The sequence below is a fragment of the Pan paniscus genome, chromosome 8 (assembly GCF_029289425.2).
Source record: "Pan paniscus chromosome 8, NHGRI_mPanPan1-v2.0_pri, whole genome shotgun sequence".
Taxonomy (NCBI): Eukaryota; Metazoa; Chordata; class Mammalia; order Primates; family Hominidae; genus Pan; species Pan paniscus.
Genome location: NC_073257.2, coordinates 60,380,510 through 60,401,056, shown reverse-complemented (window position 1 = coordinate 60,401,056; position 20,547 = coordinate 60,380,510). Strand labels below are relative to the sequence as shown.

General features: G+C 37.6%; 1 protein-coding gene across 29 annotated transcripts in view; it reads left to right on the top strand.

Moving 5' to 3' along the window:
* The window catches only part of PTPN20 (protein tyrosine phosphatase non-receptor type 20), a 90,816-nt gene that overhangs the window by 7,170 nt on the left and 63,099 nt on the right, over positions 1-20,547 (top strand). For 3 of the 29 annotated variants that reach the window (XM_034930528.3, XM_003809044.7, XM_034930529.3), the window contains exon 2: positions 13,987-14,143. The exons of 23 other annotated variants lie outside the window; for them this stretch is intronic. In XM_034930528.3, coding sequence (XP_034786419.1) covers positions 14,099-14,143 — 45 coding nt within the window. In that variant the 5' untranslated portion in view covers positions 13,987-14,098. Of the gene's footprint in view, positions 1-3,939; positions 7,734-13,986; positions 14,144-20,547 lie in introns of those variants that run through there. 3 more of the 29 variants (XM_055092751.2, XM_055092752.2, XM_034930530.3) reach the window with 2 other exon arrangements.

The following is a 20,547-nucleotide window of genomic DNA, read 5'->3' as shown; positions in this document are numbered from 1 at the left end:
GCCTTGGATTTAATTTCTTTTTTAATTTCTTAAGGTAAGAACTTAGATTACTCATTTGAGGCCTCTATTATTTCCCAATATAAATATTTAATGCTATAAATTTCTCTATCAGCACTGTTTTAGCTGCATCCACTAATTTTGATGTTGTATTTTTACCTTCATTCAATTCAGAATATTGTATAATTTCCTTTGTCACTTCTTTGAATTGGGAGTTATTTAGAAATATATTGTTTAATTTCCAAATATTTGAGAATTTTAAAGATTTATTTCTGTTGATTTCTATTTTAATTCCATTTTAAAAAAAATATTTTGTATTTCAGTTTAATGTTTTATGGTTTGTTTTTAGGCCCAGAATATGGACTATCCTTGTGAATGTTCCGTGTCCACTTTAATACTTATTTTGTTGTTGGCTGGGATGCCCTATAAAAGTTAGGCCAAATTGCTTCATAATGTTGTTCAGGTTTTCTGTGTCCTTATTATCTGCCTACTTGTCTCCAACATTGTTGTAGATTTTTCTGTTTTTTTCATTTCAGTTTTCATTTTATCACTTTGGAAGCTATGTTGTTGGATACACACACATTTAGAATTCCTATGTATTATGTAATGCCCCTTTTCATTTCGGGAAATGTTTATCATTTTTTAAAGTCTATGTTGTCGATGTTAATATGGCCATTCTACCTTCTTTTGATTAGTGTTTACATGGGTTATCTTTTTTCCATTTTTTTAGTTTATCAATGTCTTTATATGTACAGTGGGTTTCTTGTAGACAGTATATAATTGGATCTCACTTTTTTAATCCAGTCAGACAATCCCTGACTTTTAATTTGGATGGCCAGACCATTTACATTTAATATAATTATTGATATGATTAGATCTTAATCTATCATCTTGCCAGGTTTGCACTTGCCTTACCTGTTCTTTAATCTAGTCCCTTCTTTTCCCATACCCTTTTGGCTTAAATGAGGCTTTCTTTAATTACTCAATTTTTTACTCCATTTTATCTCCACTCTGCCTTTATGTTGCTTCTGCTTTTGTCTCCTCCATGCTTCTTCTCCTTCTTTTTATTCTTTTCTTAGTGGTTACTCTAGGCTGTATAAGTTTGTCACAGTCTACCTTCAAATAATATATCATTTCACATATAGTATAATATATATACCTTACAACAGTGTGCTTCCATTATTTCCCACCCATACTTTGTGTTATGATTGCCATACATTTTACATCTACATATCTTATAAAGTGCACCATATAATTGTCATTATTTGTGCTTCAGACAATTATCTTTTAAAATTCTTGTTCTGTTTGCTCTTAAAAATCTTATTTTATAGACTACTTTTAGAACAGTTTTAGATTTATTAAAAAATTGAGTAGATAGTACAGAAAGTTACCCTATACCCCCTCAGCCCCACGGTTTTCCCTGTTATTAATATGTTGTGTTTGTTTGGTACATTTGTTATAGTTAATAAGCCAATATCTATAGATTAGTATTAACTGAAGTCTGTAGTTTACATTAAGGTTCACTAGTTATATTGTACATTTCTATGGGTTTTGACAAATGTATAATGTCATGTATCCACAATTATAGTATCATATAAAATAGTTTCATTGCCCTAAAAGTCTTCTGTGCTTCATCTGTTCATTATTCTAGCTCAACCCCTGAACCCCTGCTTACCACTGATCTTTTTGCTGTCTCAAAAGTTTTGCTTTTCCTAGTGTCATATAGTTGGAATTATATAGTATGCAGCCTTTCAAATTGGCTTCTTTTCTTTAGAAACATTGATTTAAGCTTTCTCCATATCTTATTATAGCTTGATAGCTTATTGTTTTATCTTTATATAGATAGATATTCCTTGAAAGGGCCATATATGCAAAATAACCTCCAAATACAGAAGGAGCCAAGAAATCAAAGAATGAGGCAGGCATATCTAGTTTATTGGCAGAGGGTGATTTTTAGGGGAAACTTATGGACAGAAATGTGTTCTTGGGCAGAAATGTGTTCGTGTAAGACAGGTAGATGTTCACACCATTACTCCCCAGACCCAGGGCTTATATACCATAGGGAAAGAGTATATATATATGCTCCATAGACAATTAAAGACAACCCTCCAGAGCAGAGGGTGCTGGGGGCAGGGTTCAGGGGATGAAGCTCCCCAGAGTTTCTATGTTTTGTGTTAGGCTACCAGGGCAGGTAGGGAAATGCCATCAGGTGGCAGCAGGGTTAGGCAGGTCTGGTTAGGCAGCAGGGTTAGGCAAGCTCCTTGGGCGGGGCTTGCTGAGGCCACTGTGGGGGCTGGGGGTTGGTTCTCCGGCCAATGGGGTTATGTTCCATAGGGGATCTTGGCCGCCTCTACTGTATTATATAGTTTGCCAGGGAAGTCAGGGATAGCCAGTAGCAAGAGGCCTGACTCAACTCCCATGCAGTTGGCAAGCCCGCATATCCTGCAATGCCCCGCCCAGACCTTGCCCCTGCTCTGTTGGTGGCAGTTCTTGTACTCCTGTACTTGCTTGTATCTGTAGCAGCTCCTGCTCCTTCCTCAGACTCCACTCCAGAAAATGTGTGCCCAGTCGAAACCACTACCAATTTCATCTGGGAGCTTTCTTCACCCCACAACACTTCCGCAGTTCTGCTGGTTGTCTTCCACAAGGGCCCCAGTGAGATATAGTCAGGGATGGCGTCCCTGTGCTCGAGCTGGAGACTGGGAGTGCATACAAGGCACTTCCTGCTGCTACTTCTACTTTCATGTTTTGTGTGACTCTCTAAATCCCTTCCATCTCTAGGTAAGGTTAAATTCTTCTCCTGTGATCTGGATTTTCAGATTCCCAGCAGGGATGTGTGTTTGGAGGTCGGTTTTCTCCCTCTTACACTTTGGGAACTCACAGTTTTTCTCCTGTTTCACGGAATTTGCAGTGGCATGCCTATTTTGCCAATTTTTAAATGAGGTTGTTTGTTTTCTCATTGTTGAGCTTTAAGAGTTCTTTGTTTATTTTTTATTAGAAATTTTCTGTCAGATATGTGCTTTCTCAAACATTTTCTCCTGGTCTGTAGCTTGTCTTTGTAGTCTCTTAACAGTGTATTTTGCAGAAAAGAAGTTTTTAATTTTAATAAAGTCCAGCTTATCAACTTTGTTTCCTGGATTATCCTTTTGGTGTTGTATTTAAAATCTCATTGCCAAAACCAAGGTCACATAGATTTTCTCTTTTATTATTGTTGTGTGGTTGAATTTTATACCCCAAGAGAATATTTTGAAGTCCTAACCCCAGATACCTGTGAGTCCAACCTTACTTAGAAATAGGATCTTTGCAAATGTTAAACAAGTTAAGCTGAGGTCCTAATGCAATAACTGGTGTCCCTGTAAAACAAGGGAAATTTGGACACAGAGGGAGAAATTCATGTAACAGCAGAGGCTGAAATTGGAGTGGGATGTCTATAACCAGGGAACATCAAGGATTACTGAAACCACCAAAAGTTAGGAAGAGACAATAAAACATCCTTCCCTGGGGCCTAAGAGAGGGCATGGCCTTGCTGCCACCCTCAGACTTCTGCCCCCAGAACTGTGAGAGAATACATTTCTGCGTTTTTAAGCCATCCAATTTGTGGCACTTTGTTATGGCAGCCATAGGAAATGAATACATATTTTGATACCAGGAAATCTTTTTCTGTTGGAATAACTACCTAAAAAACATGTAAGTGGCTTTGGAATTGTGTATAGACTGGAATAATTTTTAGATGCATAATATAAAAAGCCTAGACTGCTTTGAAAAGACTATTGGTAGAAATACAGATATTAAAGGTGATTCTGGTGAAGGCTCAGTAGAGAGGGGAATTTTAGAAAAAGCATCTATCATAGATTCTTTGCATCTTAGAGAATACATATGTTGTCATGAACAGAATGTTACTAGAAATGTGAACTTTAAAGGTGCTTCTTGTGAGGCCTTAGAAAGGAAGTGGTGAATATATTATCAGACACTGGAGGAAAAGTGATCCTTATTACAGAGTGGCAGAAATTTGGGTGAACTGTGTTTTACCTGTGGGTGGAAAGCAGAACTTGTAGGCAGTGAGCTGAGGAGATTTCTAAGTAAAGCGTGAAAGATGGGGCCATGGTTTCTCCTTGCTGCTTATAGTGAAATGCAAAAGGAAAGAGATAACTTGAGGAAGGAATTGTTAAGCAAAGGAATCAGCACTTGATGGGTTTGAAAGTTCTCAGCCAATCCAGGAAACATACTCCTGAAACAGGACCAAGGGTGTGGCTGAACAACCATTCACTGAAAAGATTACCTGTGTGACTCATGGATCCAGACAGCCCTCTCAGGCCCTGGAAACCTAATGAAAATTTCCCTGCCATGTTTTGGACTTGTTTGAGACCTGTGACCCACTTTTTCCTTCCAGTTTCTCCCTTTTGGAAGGTGACTGTCTGTCCTATGCCTGTTGTATTTTGGAAGCAGATAACTTGTTTTGTGGATTTCAGTGTCCATAGGAGAGAAACTTTGCCCCAGGCTGGACCATACCCAGGATCTCACACATACTTGACTTAGATGATTTAGGAGATGAGATTTGGGACATTACAGTTGATATTTAGAGGCAATTTTGACTTAGAGTTGATGCTGGAATGGGTCAAGGCTCCTGGAGATGTTGAAATGGGGTGAATGTATTTTGCATACAGTAAGGATATGACTTTTGGGGGATTGGAGAGAAGACTGTTGTGGTTTAAATTGTGTGAGACAGTTGAATCGTGCTGTCCAAGGATTTCTGGCAACCACCAAAAGACAGGAAGAGACAAGGAAGTATACTCCCCTAGAGCCTTCAGATAGAGTGCAGCCCTGCTGACACCTTGATTTAAGGCTTCTAATTTCCAGATTTGTTTTCCCTTCTTTTAAGCCACCCAGTTTGTGGTACCATGTTATAGCATCTCTTGGGCACCAATACAGTTATCTTCTAGAAGTTTGAGAGTTTTTGTGTTTTACATTTAGGTCTGTGATTCACTTTGAGTTATTTTTTTGTGAAAGGTGTAAGGTCTGTTCCATTATCATTTTTTGAAAAAGAATATTCTTTCTTCACTGAATTTTCTTTGCTTCTTTACTAAAGATCAGTTGACTACATTTGTGTGGATATATTTATATGGATACTGTATTCTGTTCCATTGATCTATTTGTCTATTCTTTCAACAGTACCTTGTGGTCTTGATTATTGTAGCTTTATAGTAAGTCTTGAAATCTTGTATTATCTGTCTTCCAACTTTGTTCTTCTTTAGTATTTTGTTGATTATTTTGGGTTTTCTGCGTTTTCATATAGGCTTCAGAATGAATTTGTTGATACCCATGAAACAATTTGCTGGTATTTTTGTTGGAATTACATTGGCTTTATAAACCATATTGGGAAGAATTGAGGTCTTAAAAATATTGAGTGTTTCTATACATGAACATGAAATATCTCTCCATTTGTTTAGATATTTGCTTTCCTTTGTCAAAGTTTGGTAGAGTTTCTCATATAGATCCTGTATGTATTTTGTTATATTTATACCTGTATATTTCAGTTTTGGGGAGCAGCTAATGTAAATGATACTGTGTTTTATATTTCCAATTCCAATTGTTAATTGCTGGTTTATAGAAAAGGAATTGACTTTTGCATATTAACTTTGTATTCTGCAACCTTGCTGTAATTGCTTATTAAGTTCCAGGAGTTTTTATTTATTTATTTATTTTTTATTTATTTTTTTTTTTGAGACGGAGTCTCGCTCTGTCACCCAGGCTGGAGTGCAATGGCGCGATCTCAGGTCACTGCAACCTCTGCCTCCCGGGTTCAAGAGAATCTCCTGCCTCAGCCTCTCGAGTAGCTGAGATTACAGGTGCACGGCACCATGCCTGGCTAATTTTTTGTATTTTTAGTAGAGATGGCACTTCACCATCTTGGTCAGGCTGGTCTCAAACTCCTGACCTCAAGTGATCCGCATGCCTCAGCCTCCCAAGGTGCTGGGATTATAGGTGTGAACCACCATGCCCAGCTAAGTTCCAGGTCTTTAGTGTTTGAAGGAGAAAGTTTATGGACTTAAAAAATTTTGTACCTGCAAAAGATCCATATTGCCCATAGCCCTTTTCTAAATCTTTTATTTTATAGATTAAGTGGCTAATTGTTTTTGTTTATTCTTTGAGATATTTTATATAGACATTCATGTCATCTGAGAAGCAAGGCAGTTTTATTTTTTCCTTTTCAACTGTATGCCTTTTCTTACTGAATTAGTCAGAAGTTGTATAAGATGTTGAATAGGAGTGGTAAAAGAGAACATCCTTGCCTTGTTACCTATCTTAGGGGAAAGCCTCTAGATTCTCCCTGTAGATTTTTTTTGTAGATATTTTTTATCAAGTTGAGAAAGTTTGCCTCTAGTCCTAGTTTTCTAAGAATTTTTTTTTTAAATCAAGGATGGAATTTGGATTTTGTCAAATGCTTTTTTGCATCTATTGATATGATTATATGAATTGTCAAGAATCATTGAGTACTTTGCCAGATGTCCACTAAACTATGAGCTCCTTGGAGGCAGAAGTTATTGCATCATCCCTGGATCCACATCTCTGATACAGTGACTAGCACATTGTAGACACTCAAAGCCTGCTGAATTGATTTAGCGTTTTACTTTTCACAGTCAAGAGATCACACACCTGAAAGACATATTTGTGACATACTCGGTACATGGAAGGTGTGGTTGCCAGGCAACCACACCCCAGCCTGGGTTGTTTGGTGACTGGATAAGGTATGGGGCTGGTGGTCTCCGAACCATCCTAATCACTTTCTTAGAACTACCTGATTGAGGCTAAGGGCATGCCTCTTTCTGTTTATTTTTCTGTTTGTCCTTTTCTTCTGTTTGTTCTTGAATTAGTCACCGTGCAACTTTAGCCACTCGCTTCTAAGTAGCATAGAGTCCCCCAAAACGTGAGTACCATTTGCTATTCTTTAGGAACAGCTTTCTTACCAGAAGTGGGTGGCTCAGGCATCACTGCCTTATCACAGGGAAGTATTTTCCACCTATTACCTCATATCTGACTGTGAGGACCACAAAGGAGTGAGAAGGTGGGGAAGGTGAGCTAGGAGAGGGAAGAATTTCAGATGAGGAGAACTTGCTGCTGCTGCTGCTGCTTCCTCTTTTTTTTTTTTTTCCAGGCTGCAGAAACTCAGGGTTCAAACCATTAAATGATGAGAAAGCTAGAAGGTTGGTTTTCTCTTCTCATTATTAACTTATCACGGAGAAGATGTCTACAGAGGATAGAGGAGTAGGAACATGCCTTTTCTTTTTTCTCTGTTCATGGCAGGGCTTCTAAAAGGAGCCTGACTATAGCTCTCAGTTCAGACAAGAATATTATAACCATCACTAATGGTCTTCAGTGTTTTAAGGAGAAAGTTTATGGACTTAAAAAATTTTGTACCTGCAAAAGATCCATATTGCCCATAGCCCTTTTCTAAATCTTTTATTTTATAGATTGAGGTACTAAAGATTAAGGACAAGGTTGGCCTTTAGGCATATGTGGACCCATGGATATATAATCTGAGTAAGTCAGGAAGTTCTCTCTCTGACTTCTTTTCATTTTCTTAGTGTAGATGCCTTCCTTGTCCTTTAGGTGGCATATTGGTTTTTCTGGAATCCGTTGCGAAACTGTTCTTATCTACTTAAAGGGAACTCATTTGAAGTCTGAGTCTTGAGGGAATAGGCAGAACAGGCATGTTGGAAGGAAAGTATGAGTCTCAGGTGAGTCTCAGGTGGGAGGGACAACTGTGTATTATAATTTTACTTGGAGTTTTCCCTGGTTTGATGATCTTTTATTGAGCCTGTAATTTTAGTCCTTATTTATATAAGCCCATTGACTGCACATTATGAGACATTTGTCTGGAATTCCTCTTTTCATGATAGCAGAACAAGTTAAATTTTGTTGGACATGTATATTTTTATATTAAGAAGATATTAGCTTGTTACTTTAAAAAAGCATTTAGTGCAAAAATGGTCAATTGTAGGTAAGCCTTGTATGCAAAATTATTTGCAGTTAAAAATATTGCAACATTACACAGTTCATTTTTCCTTCTTTTGCGGAGATGGCTGTTCTGTGATTACCCTGGGATGATGTTCAGGTAATGCTGTGTAGTTTTTTCTCTCCTAGGAAGTGTAAGGCAGGAACTTAGAAAGTGAGATATAACTAAGAAGGGTCTGTTAATGAGGAAGACAACGTATTTTCCCATGCTAGCCTTTGTCAGAGCTCTCCCAGGTTCAGCGATTGGATAGAAGGATTCATGGGGTTCAGCAGGTAGTCACATTCATGGCTAAGATACGGTAGACTGAAAAGGTAGAAAGCAAAATCAACAAGGGAAATCAGATACAAACTCCCCAGAATATTCTCCTTGTAGAGTCACATAGGATGCACTTAATTTTCTGAATAACAAGGTATGGAAACTTGTGTGAAGTGTTGTCTATCAGGGAAGCTCGTCTGAGCTTAAGAGTTTAGGGTTTTTATCAGGGGTTAATCATGAGCACAGACTGTCAGTGTGACTGATAGCAGTCACTGAAATTCCAGATACCTAGAAGGAAAGCAGATGTTTTAGGAGAAGTGAGCTACTTTTCTCATTTAGAAAAAATTTATATTAGTGTAGGCAATGATTTTACCAGCCAAGTTCCCAGACACCAGCCAAGGGCCAGGCTTGTATGCAGGCATTCCTAAGGAGACTCATCTTGGACCTGGTAGGTGAAGTCATGAACTTTTGTCTGCACACATGTGTAATGTGTATACATTCCTGACTTACATGATCTCAGTTATGGAAATGGTTCAGCTGCACCCAGTAGATAAGTAGTTCTTTGGAGTATGGAGGCCAAGGTCTACTAATGAAACTGTGCCCCAAAGAGTTAACCAGTGGCAAAGAGAAATTCTTGAATTTATAGGATTGGTTGATAAAAATAAAAAGAAAAACAACTTTCTGAAACACTGAAATTCTCTCTGCTTTTAAGATAACAAAACTGGCTGAAATCAGTTGGAACCAATACAGCAAACTAGAATCTACACAGAATGAGCTTGCTGACGCCACAGCCCAAATTTCCACTGCATGTTTCATACTAACTCCCCCTGAATTTATATATGTGACCCATGAGATAGCATGAAGAGATACTGCACATGCCCAAAGCCTTTTCAGACCCCCCTTTCCTTCTACCAATCTCCTACTATCCCCAAATTCACTCCCTAAACATTTTCTAATAAAAATACTGCCTTAAAAACAGTACAGGAAGACAGATTTGAGCTAGACTCCTGTCTCCTTGTTGGTTGACCTACAAAAAAGTCTTTCTTTTCTCAAAAACCCAGTGCCATAGTATTGGCTTCTAACACATTGAACAGTGAACTCTTTTGCTTGGTAACAGTGATTGGAGGTACAGGAATTGTGTCTTCTGAAATAAAGCACCCTCTTATAATTACTGATACACTTCCAAAAGAGAGGGAGAGGAACGTAGGAAGGAGGGAAGAAAAGAAGTGTAAACAGACAGATGGACAAACAGATGGACCTGAGGTTCAGGAGGTTGGAGGGAATATGCCAAAGAAATTTATATCATGAATGAAACAAACAGTAGAAGGTTGTTTGCCTTGCACCCTAATAGCAGAGGCATCCAGATAACAGAGTCATTTCAGAAAGATGTCTTAAGTCATTCATTACTTTTACTTGAACCATTCTAATAATTGATAAAGTATTTACTCAGAATGTAGCTCATGGCAACTGTATCATCATCAGTCCCTGGGTTTCAAGGGTGAAGCATTGTTGATATAGGGTTCCAGTGCCTTTGGAACCTTGAGTCTTCCATTGTTCCAATGAATGCTCACAGTAATCCTTAATGAGCTTGCTGCTCATGTCTATGATGGGTGGGTAGCAACTATTTTTTAATGTTTAAACTTGCATTAATAACTTGATATTATCTTTATACTAGAGTTTCTGTATTTTATTTTAATTGAAATACATTATCTTTTTGTGGCTTTTTAAAAATCAACTTTATTGAGGTGTAATTATGTATAAAGTTTTTAACCTTGCAAGTAAAGATGGTTTTCTTTCTTCCTTCCCAATATGAATCCTTTTATTTTATTTTTCTTGTTTTGCCTGATTGCATTGGGCAGAACTGTCAGTGGCTCTGGAGGTAGCACTTTAGCACTTCACTTCTCCCTGCTTCTCTCTGAGCCCCCAGCCCTATACTCACACACTACAGGGAATGATTGATTAAGAAACCACGGAATGACATTTCTTAATGGTTATGTTTATAATCAGAAAAAGCAATACCACCATTCCTTATAGAAAACTAAGAGCCATTATTAAAAGGCATAAAACATGCCAAATAATTACTAGTAGTCTAAGAAGCTTGTACTGAGAATTTAGTCACAGGAAATACAGATTTCAGAGGAAGAAACTCATATCCCTGGGGTGCCTACAGGTAGGGCAAGAGTAAGTCACTATTGAACATTTGAGACTTCTTTCATTCCCTTCTCTTCAGGCTAGTATAGGTCTCAGGGAGTAGTGTATGATAGAACTTTCACAAGAATTAGAAGTAGCCCCAGCCCTGGTGCTAAGAATTGCCAGAGGCCCAAGGTGCTGAGCATGTCATTTTAAATTGTCTATTTTGGCATCTTGCACCCAACCCAAAGTCCACTGTGAAGAAATAGTCTTTGTTAGCACCTGCTTCAGTTTTGAGAGAGTTTGAGATAGACTGAAAATAGTGTCCCAGCTGAGAATTTGAGAATATGTACAGTATTCAGTGACTCTCCAATTATGTCACCCTGCCACCTGAGGAAAGGTGTTTTGCTTTTGTTTCCTGAGCAAACCAAACACTTGTAGTTTTTCTTTTATTTATGATTAGATGGGATCACTTTGTTTCATATTGGAGCTTTTGTTCCTCTTTCCTCAGTGCTCTATCACAGAATAAGTAATACTTTTTTAAGGATTTCTCTTTTATCAGGGCTAATTCTCTATTTTCTATACTATTGCACCTTCCCCAGGAGTTGGAGGGAAACCTTTATCTTACGAACCTGACCACTGGTCCCTCAATATCTTTCACAATGTTTCCCTAAGGGACCGAGTGCCTATCACTCAAGTGATACCTCTGTGACTTCTCAGAGTTCTTGATGTGGACATGCAGATTAGTTACCTGGTGATACATACACATTCTTTATGGAATTAACTAATTAGTCCCTCAAACGTTTCTTGCCATGTCTCCAATGTGTTAGTCTAGTGGCTGGAGAATCAAAAGTGAAAATGTTACAGTTTCTGTCCTCAAGATGCTTATGGTCCAATCTGAGGAGATGAGTCTAGAAATCATTATAAAACATGGAGCTTATAGGGGAAGCACTTGCAGGGGCTTACTTAGCCAAGCTTGAGGGGAGGTGGGAAATATGGTAAAAGCTTGCACTATATTTTCTGAAAGGTTTTCTTCTGCAAATGAAGATTTTGTTTTTATCATATAGTTTACTTTTCTAGGCTGCCTAAAATTTCAGTACACGTGTTGATGTTGACTTGTATGATCTTATTACTGATTTACTACAGTAGCTGCAACTCAAAATTGAATTAAATGTTAATGATTTTAATATTGCTTTGTTTTGTCTATTTTAAGATATACTAGAAAACATGCCAGGAAAGGGAAATTTATCCAGTTTAATTCTTGTGTTTCTGTAGGGTTATCTGTGACTCACTGCACTGTTGTTTATTAAAATACTAGGATTAGGCATGCATTTCTGATCAAAGCTGTTCTGATGGAAGGTTTGAACAACTGACTGTTGGTATGGTTTGATATGAATTTTAGTCTATTCATCTGTGCACTGGAGAGGTCTTAATAATATGTGTGTGTATTTCTATAAAGAGGATAAGTCATTGGGGTAAAGGACCATTCACATATTTATTTGTGGAATGCAAGGTATAGCATGTTTAAACCCTAGTATTTGAATTAGTAAGAGTGTCTCCAGTTATCAAGGAGTGTCTTGAAATTACTTGATAAAATTCGAAACAAAATTTATTTTGTCTTTAATTAAAATTGTACTATTTTGTATCTTTTCAATAACATAGTTGGTAGGCAGAAGCTTAGGTGTCATTCTTAGAGGTTCTTAGTTAATTCTGAGGTCCTTAAGATCTCATGTCTGCTTCCAGGGAAGGCTCCTTACTGAAATCTGTTACCTCACTGCCAGTCACAAGAACACTGCCATCCTTTTGTTTTTGTTTTTAATTGAGACAGAGTCTTGCTCTGTTGCATAGGCTGGAGTACAGTGGCACAATCATAGCTTATTGCAGCCTCCATCTTGCAGGCTCAAGTGATCCTCCTGCCTTAGCCGCCCAAGTAGCTGGGACTACAGGTGAGTGCCACCACACCTGGCTATCTTTTTCTTTTTTTTAATTTTTGGTAGAGATGAGGTCTCACTGGGTTGCTCAGGCTGGCCTCGAACTCTTGAGCTCAAGTGATCTTCCCACCTCGGCCTCCCAAAGTGCTGGGATTACGGGTGTGAGCCACTGTGCCTAGCCCTCCTCCTATTTAAAAAAGATATTCTTCCCCTTGTCAAAGCAGAGTTTTTTAAAAATTATAAATGTGACTCACAAATTTGAAATGAAACCAGGTTAAACATTTTACTCAATGTATTAATTAGTGAAGAAACCAGGAAGATGGCAAAGGTAGTTCAAAGAACAGTTTGAGGATCTAGGTTTTTCACTGGCATTCTGAACCAATGTTAGAGTAAGAATGCTAGATTAGATTAAGAAAACCTGGTTAATGCCAGACAGAAATAAATTATAATCTTTAGTGTTACCTTATCAGACAGAAATTATTTGTATCACTGCTGGACAGAAATCTATAGGTTACGTTGTAATTGCATTAAGTCTAGGACTTTTAATCAGTAGTAAACAATGAACTGAATAAAGTACAATTTCCCCACATAAGTAATCTTTGGGATGGCCTGTCATTATTTTATGACATTGAAGTGACATTCCACTTATCTTTTGCCTTACTTTCACATTTTAATTTAATTTAATTTTATTTTTTCTGCCACAGGGTCTGGCTCTGTTGCCCAGGCTAGACTGCAGTGGCATGATCTCGGCTCACTGTATCCTCCTCCCAGGCTCAAGCCATTCTCCTACCTCAGCTTTTCAAGTAGCTGGGACCACAGGTGTGTGCCACCACACCCATCTAATTTTTGTAGAGACAGGGTTTCACCCAATTGCCCCAGCTGGTCTCAAACTCCTGAGCTCAAGCGATCCTCCTGCCTTGGCCTCCCAAAGTGCTAGGATTGTAGGCATGAGCCACTACACCTAGTCTTAAATAATTTTTTAACACCTATATCTCAAAGATTTTAAAATAAATCTGTTTCACACATTAACTTTAGATTCAGATTATAGTAATACCATTTTATTTGCAGGTAGTTAATGGAAAGATGTCCAGATAAAAGTATTCTTGGTTTTAACCAATGGGAGCAATGTAACATGGCCTTACAGGCCCTTTATGGCAAGAATTAGAAAAGAAAAAAGATTTATTCTGTGCGAGAACTTTTTATAGATTGAATGAACAAGAACTCCTTGAAGATGGTCTCTGTAATTAATTCTTATTTATTCAGTACTGAATTCTCAGCACCTAATTTAGCTTAGGTGTGGCATTTAAATAATTGAGTTTCCATTGAGTGACATTGATTGAATTTGTGTGTGTGTGTGTGTGTGTGTGTGTGTTTATATAAAGAGATACCTCATTGGAGTGGAGGGGCCATTCACATATTTATTTGTGGAATGCAAGGTATAGCATATTTAAGCTCTGGTATTTGAATAAATAAGCGTATCTCCAGTTCTCAAGGAATATCCTGAAATTATTTGATAAAATTTCAAATGAAATTTATTTTAATTGTCTTTAATTAAAATTGCAGTTTTAAATATTTTGAATTGATGAGTAGTAATATGTCAAAGCTGTGATAGCTCCAGTTGTGTAACAGAAAAATCTTTGGCTTTGTGTGTTTTACCAGGTGAACAAAAATTGTTTGCTGGCCCCCAGGATACTAACTAGACCTTTGGCCTGACTCACAGGACACTAAGGCTCCTTTTCTGAAGAAGCCTTTTACCAGTCTCATTTAGGGGATGGGAACAACATGTCTTCACCTAGGGACTTTAGAGCAGAGTCTGGTAGGTGCATCATCTACTTTTGTGGGTATGGGATCAGGAGGAGCTACAGGAGTGCCTCTCAGACTGTAGATTTGCATAGGGACCACCTGTGGATTATTATCCTGCATATTCTGATCCTCTGGGTCTTGGTGGGGTGGGGTGGGGGGCAAGACTCTGCATTTCTAATAAGCCATCACGCTTAGAGTAACAACAGTTAAACTCTAGTGTTTTACTTTACCCTTTTCAAATGGCATTTTTTTTCCTGATTATAAATGTAATATAGGTTTATTGTGAAGAATTTGGGAAGTACAAAAAAGCACCAAAACACAAAGAAAACAACAAGACAATAAAAACAACCTGTAATCTGCCACAAAGCTGTTTGTTTCCATAATTTTGTTAGCTGTGAACTCAGGGCATATACATTTCTAAGGTTTTTGATACATCTACTAATGCAGTGTTTTAGTTAAATGTCAGCTGTCTCCCAGCCGACCCATATTGCCATTGTCTTGCTTAAAACATTAGTAGCTTGCCATCATTTTTCAGTATGTCTTTTATGCCTTTTCTCATTCCTTCCACCTTCAGCCCAGCTTCTATTCCCTCTTCTATCCACCCTCCTTGTCATTATTATTGCTCTCTCCCTAGAAGTGTTTTTCCAATCCTTATCAGGTATAATTGACAAAAATTGTGTATACATAAGGTGTGCAACTTGATGTTTTGATTTGTCTATATACTGTGAAATGATTACCACAATTAAGCTAACATATCCACCACCTCACAGTTACCATTTTCTTTCTTTGTGTGTATGTGTGTATTACAAACATAAGATCTACCCTCTTAGCAAATATCATTACAATACAGTATTGTATGTATTTTGCTATACATCAGATCTTCAGAACATATTCATCTTGTGTAACTGTTACTTGATACCATCTGACCAACAGCTCCCCATTTCCTCCTTCCTCTATCCCCTGGCAACCACCATTCTGCTATCCGCTTTTGTGAGCCTGGATTCCATCTGTAAGTCAGATTATGTGTAAGATGAGGGATAGGAGTCTAAGTTTATTCTGCATAGGAATATCCAGTTTTTTCCAGGACCATTTATAGAAGAGACTTTCTTGTCCCCAATATATGTTCTTTGTGCCTTGTCATAAAAGAGTTGGCTATAAACATATGGAATTATTTCTGGGTTCTCTATTCTATTCCACTGGTATATGTGTCTGTTTTTATACCAGTATCATGATTTTGTGGTTACTATAGATTTGTAGTGTATTTTGAAGTCAGGTAGTGTAATACCCCAAGCTTTGTTCTTGTTTTTTTTTTGTTGTTGTTGTTTGTTTGTTTTTATTTTGTTTTTGTTTTTCTTGGCTCAGAATTGCTTTGGCTATTTGGAGTATTTTTTGTACTTCCATATGAATTTTATGATTTTAAAATTTCTCTGAAGAATGTCATTGGTATTTTGATAGGAATTGCATTGAGCTCTCAGATTCTTTGGTTATATTGTCATTTTAAAAATATTTATTCTTTTATTCCATGAACATGCGATGCGATGTCTTTCCATTGGTTTGTGTCTTCCTCAATTTATTTCATCAATTTTTTATAGTTCTTATTCTAGAGATCTTTAATCTCTGGTTAAATTTATTCCTAGGTATTATTTTTTGTAGTTATTGTAAATGAGATTGCTTACTTGATTTCTTTTTCAGGTAGTTTGTTATTGTTTTATAGAAATGCTACTGATTTTTGCATGTTGATTTTGTATCCTGCAACTTTACTTAATTTGTTTATCAGTTCTAAGAGTTTTTTGGTGGATTCTTCAGGTTTTTGCATTTGTAAGAGCATGTCATCTCTAAACAGGGACAAATTTGACTTCCTCCTTTTCAATTTGGCTACCTTTTATTTGTTTCTGTTGCCTAATTGTTCCTTCTTTTCAATTTGGATGCCTTTTGTTTGTTTTTCTTGCCTAATTGCTCTGGCAAGGACTTCCTGTATGGTATAGTTTGGATGTTTATCTCTTCAAATCATGTTGAAAGGTAATCCCCCACCTGGTGGGAGATGTTGGATCCTTCGTGAATGGCTTGGTGTTATCCCCCTGGTGATGAGTGAGTGCTCCCTCAGTTCATGTGAGATCTGATTGTTCAAAGGAGTCTGGAACCTCCCCTTCTCTCTTGCTTTGTCTCTCACCATGTGATTTGCTGGCTCCTCATTCACTTTTTGCCATGACTATAAGCCTCCTGAGGTTAGATACTAGAAGCAGATACCAGCACCATGCTTCCTGTACAGCCTGCAGAACCACGAGCCAGAACAAACCTCTTTTCTTTATAAATTACCCAGCCTTAGACATTCCTATGTAGTGATGCTAACAGACTAACACACAGTATTATGGGTTTTTTAAAAAAAAATTTAAAAATAACATCTGCCTGATTCCCTCACTGATTAATGAATATAATAAAGTAACATGTGCATTTATATGTCTGTATGAGAGCCGTGATTTTCTTTTTCTGAAAACTATCCTTTAACAGTTGCAAACTTTTATGAAAAAGCCCATTTTAATGCTAAATCAGTTATGCTAGAATATGCGAAAACATGGAAAGCTACCCAAACTTTTTTGTAGACTAGTTCTTTCCAAATTTTATTTTAGGCTTGGGGGTACATAGGAAGGTTTGTTACATGGGCAAATTGCTTGTTGCTGTGGTTTGGTGAACAAATGATCTCATCACCCAGGTAGTGATTCACTTAAGATAATGGCCTCCAGCTACATCCATGTTGCAGCAAAGGACATGATTTCATTCTGGTTTTTTTTTTTTTTTTTATTGATGTTGTTGTTTTTGTTTGAGACAGAGTCTCGCTCTGTCAGCCAGGTGGAGTGCAGTGGCACGATCTCGGCTCACTGCAACCTCCATCTCCCAGGCTCAAGCAATTCTTCTGCCTCAGCCTCCCGAGTAGCTGGGATTACAGGCGTGTGCCACCATGCCCGGCTAATTTTTGTATTTTTAGTAGAGACAGGGTTTCATCATGTTGGCCAGGCTGGTCTCAAACTCCTGACCTCAGGTAATTCATCCGCCTTGGCCTCCCAAACTGCTGGGATTACAGGCATGAGCCGCCGCACCCAGCCATGATTTCATTCTTTTTATGGTTGTGTAATAGTCCATGGTGTTTTTGCACCACATTTTCTTTATCCATTCCACTGTTGACAGGCATGTAGGTTGATTCCATGTCTTTGCTATTGTGAAAAGTTCTGTGATGAACATACATGTGCATATGTCTTTATGACGGAACAACTTATATCCCTTCATATAGCCAGTAATGTGATTGCTGAATCAAATGGTAGTTCTGTTTTATGTTCTTTGAGAAATCTCCAAACCACATTCCACAGTGGTTGAACTTAAATTCCCATCAGCAGTGTATAAGTGTTCCCTTTTCTCTGTAACCTCACAAACATTTTTTTTTTTAATTTTTACTTTTTAATAATAGCCTTTCTGGCTTGTGTAAGATGGTATCTCATTGTGGTTTTCATTTGCATTTCTCTGATGATTAGTGATATTGAGCATTTTTTCATATGCTTCTTGGCTATGTGTATGTCTCCTTTTGAAAAGGGTCTGTTCATGTCCTTTGCCCATTTTTTAACGGGGTTGTTTGATTCTTGCTTTTTCATTTATAAGTTCATTATAAGTTCTGGATATTAGACCATGTGTTCTGCCAGGTTTTGGTATCAGAACGATGCTGGCCTTATGGAATGAGATAGGGAGGAGTCCCTCTTCCTAATTATTTGAAATAGTTTCAGTAGGATTGATACCACCTCTTGTTTATACATCTGGTAGAATTTGACTGTGAATCCTTCTGGCCCGCCCGGGCTCTTTCTGATTGGTAGGTTTTTTTAAATTACTGATTTAGTTCCTGATTTAGTATCTATTCCATAGCCTAGAAATCAATGAGTAATTTTGAGTTTCATGTCTCATTATTTAAGAAACATTTTGTAAGGCTGTAGCTGCCATAGATAGTGATTCTTCTGATGGCTCTGGGCAAAGTAAATTGAAAACCTTTTGGAAATAACTCCCCATTCTAGATGCCATTAAGAACATTTGTGATTTATGGGAGGAGGTCAAAATGTCAACATTAATGGGAGTTTGGGAAAAACTGATTTTAACCCTCATGGATGACTTTGAGGGATTTAAGACTTCAGTGCAGGAAGTACTATCCTAAGTTTTCGGCATCCACTGGGGGTCTTGGAACTAGGCATTCCCTGTGGGTAAGCGGGAACTGCTTTACCATTTCACATATAGTTGTAGGAACATAAGATACTTCCATTTCCTCCCATTTGCCTTTCATGCTATTATTGATACCAATTTTATTGTGAGTGTTGTATACCCTACAATAGATTATTATTTTTCCTTATAATTGAGTTATCTTTTAAAGAAATTAGAACATGTGAAAGAGTATGTTTTATGTGCTCATGTATTTTCCAGTTTTGCCACTCTTCATTCCTTTGGATAGGTCTACATTTTCATATTTTATCCTTTTCCTTGTGCCTGAAAAACTTCCTTTAACTTTTGTTTTTGTTGTTTAGTGCAGGCTGGATATAATCTTAGTTTTTATTGGTCTACAGAAGTCTTATTTTTTGAAATATATATTTTCAGGGTATAGAATTCTATATTGACATTCTATAAGAATTCTATGTTCTTTCAATACTTTAAAATGTCTCACCATTATCTTCTAGCATGCATGATTTCTGATGAGAAACCCATCATTCTTATCTTTGTTTTTCTATATTTAATGTGTCTGTTTTCTCTGGCATTTTTTCTTTTCAGTGATTTGAATATGACATACATGAATGTGATTTTTCTATAAGCTCATATATTACACTTGTATTTTATTGACCTTCTTTGGTCTGTTGGTTTATAGTTTTCATCTAGTTTGGTAACATTTCAGCTATTATTTCTTCATATTTGTTTTGGCATTCCAGTTACAGGAATTTTAGTTCACTTGATGTTGTCCCAGTTTGCTGAGTCTGTTCAGTCTCTTTTTTTTGCTACGGTGCGCTTCATTTTGGATATACTCTTGCTGTATGTTGACAGACACTGATTTTTTTCCTTCTGCCTTATCTGCTGTTAATTTATTTTAGTTCATACATTGTCTCTAGAAATTTCAGTAGGTCTTATTTTTACATGATTTATATCTCTTTTCATTGTATCATGTTTTTCTTTATTTCCTTGAGCACCTTTTAAAAACTTATAATAGTTAAAAGTTCTTTTTTCTGAATTTTATCATCTGTCATTTCTAAGTACACTTCTGTTGACTGATTGATTTGGCTGTGGGTTATACTTTTCTATTCCTTGGTATACCTGTTAATTGTTTACTACACATTGTGAATTATATGATTTTGGTGCTGGATTTTTTCTTTTTCTTTTCTTTTTTTCTTCTTTTTTCTTTTTCTTTTCTTTTCTTTTTTTTTCTTAGACAGAGTCTTGCTCTGTCTCATAGGCTGGAGTGCAGTGGTGCAATCTTGGCTCACTGCAACCTTCTGCCTCCTGGGTTCAAGTGATTCTCCTGCCTCAGCCTCCTGAGTAGCTGGGATTGCAGGTGCGCGCCACCATGCCCAGCTAATTTTTGTATTTTTAGTAGAGATGGGGTTTCACCATGTTTGTCAGGCTGATCTCGAACTCCTGACCTCGTGATCCACCCTCTTCAGCCTCCCAAAGTGCTGGGATTACAGGCGTGAGCCACCACACCTGGCCTTGATTTTTCTTTAAAGAATGTTGGGTTTTTCTGCCTTGTAGTTATGTTACTTGAAGTTTAACCTGATCCTGTCTGAGGCTTGCTCTTCACCTTTTTTATAGGTGGCCCTAAGGAGCTTCTGTTCCAAGGATAGTTTTAGTACTAAGAGGTATCTCTTCTGTGCACTATCCTCAGCGCCCCCTGTGTTACAGGGTCTCCTCATTCTGGCTCATATGAACTGTTCCTAGGAATTGTGTGGCTTGCTACTTTCCGGTGGTCCTTCCTGAGTGTCAGAGATTGTCCTCCTTCATATAAGCATATCCATATTCTGCAAAGGACATGAGAGGGTTTCTTTGCAGCTACTTAGACTTCTCTTGTTCTGTATAGCTCCCTCCTCCCTGGTACTCTGCCCTACAAATTCTGGCTGCCTCAGCCTCTCCTAACTTTGATCTTTTTCTTCTCAACTCATTGAATCACTGGACTCGTTGATTCCTTTCCTGAGCTATAGCCTGCAAACTTCTGGAGGCCATAATCTGGAGCAACCAGAAGGCTCACCCCCTTCTCTCTGGGATCACAGTCTGTTGTTTAAGGTCTGAAAATTATTGTTTTATATATTTTGTCCTATTTTCTGGTTGGTTGTGGTTAAGTCCTATTACAGTAAATCTCTCATAAGCATAAATGAAAGTCAATTGTAGGTTGTTTTACTTTTCATTTTT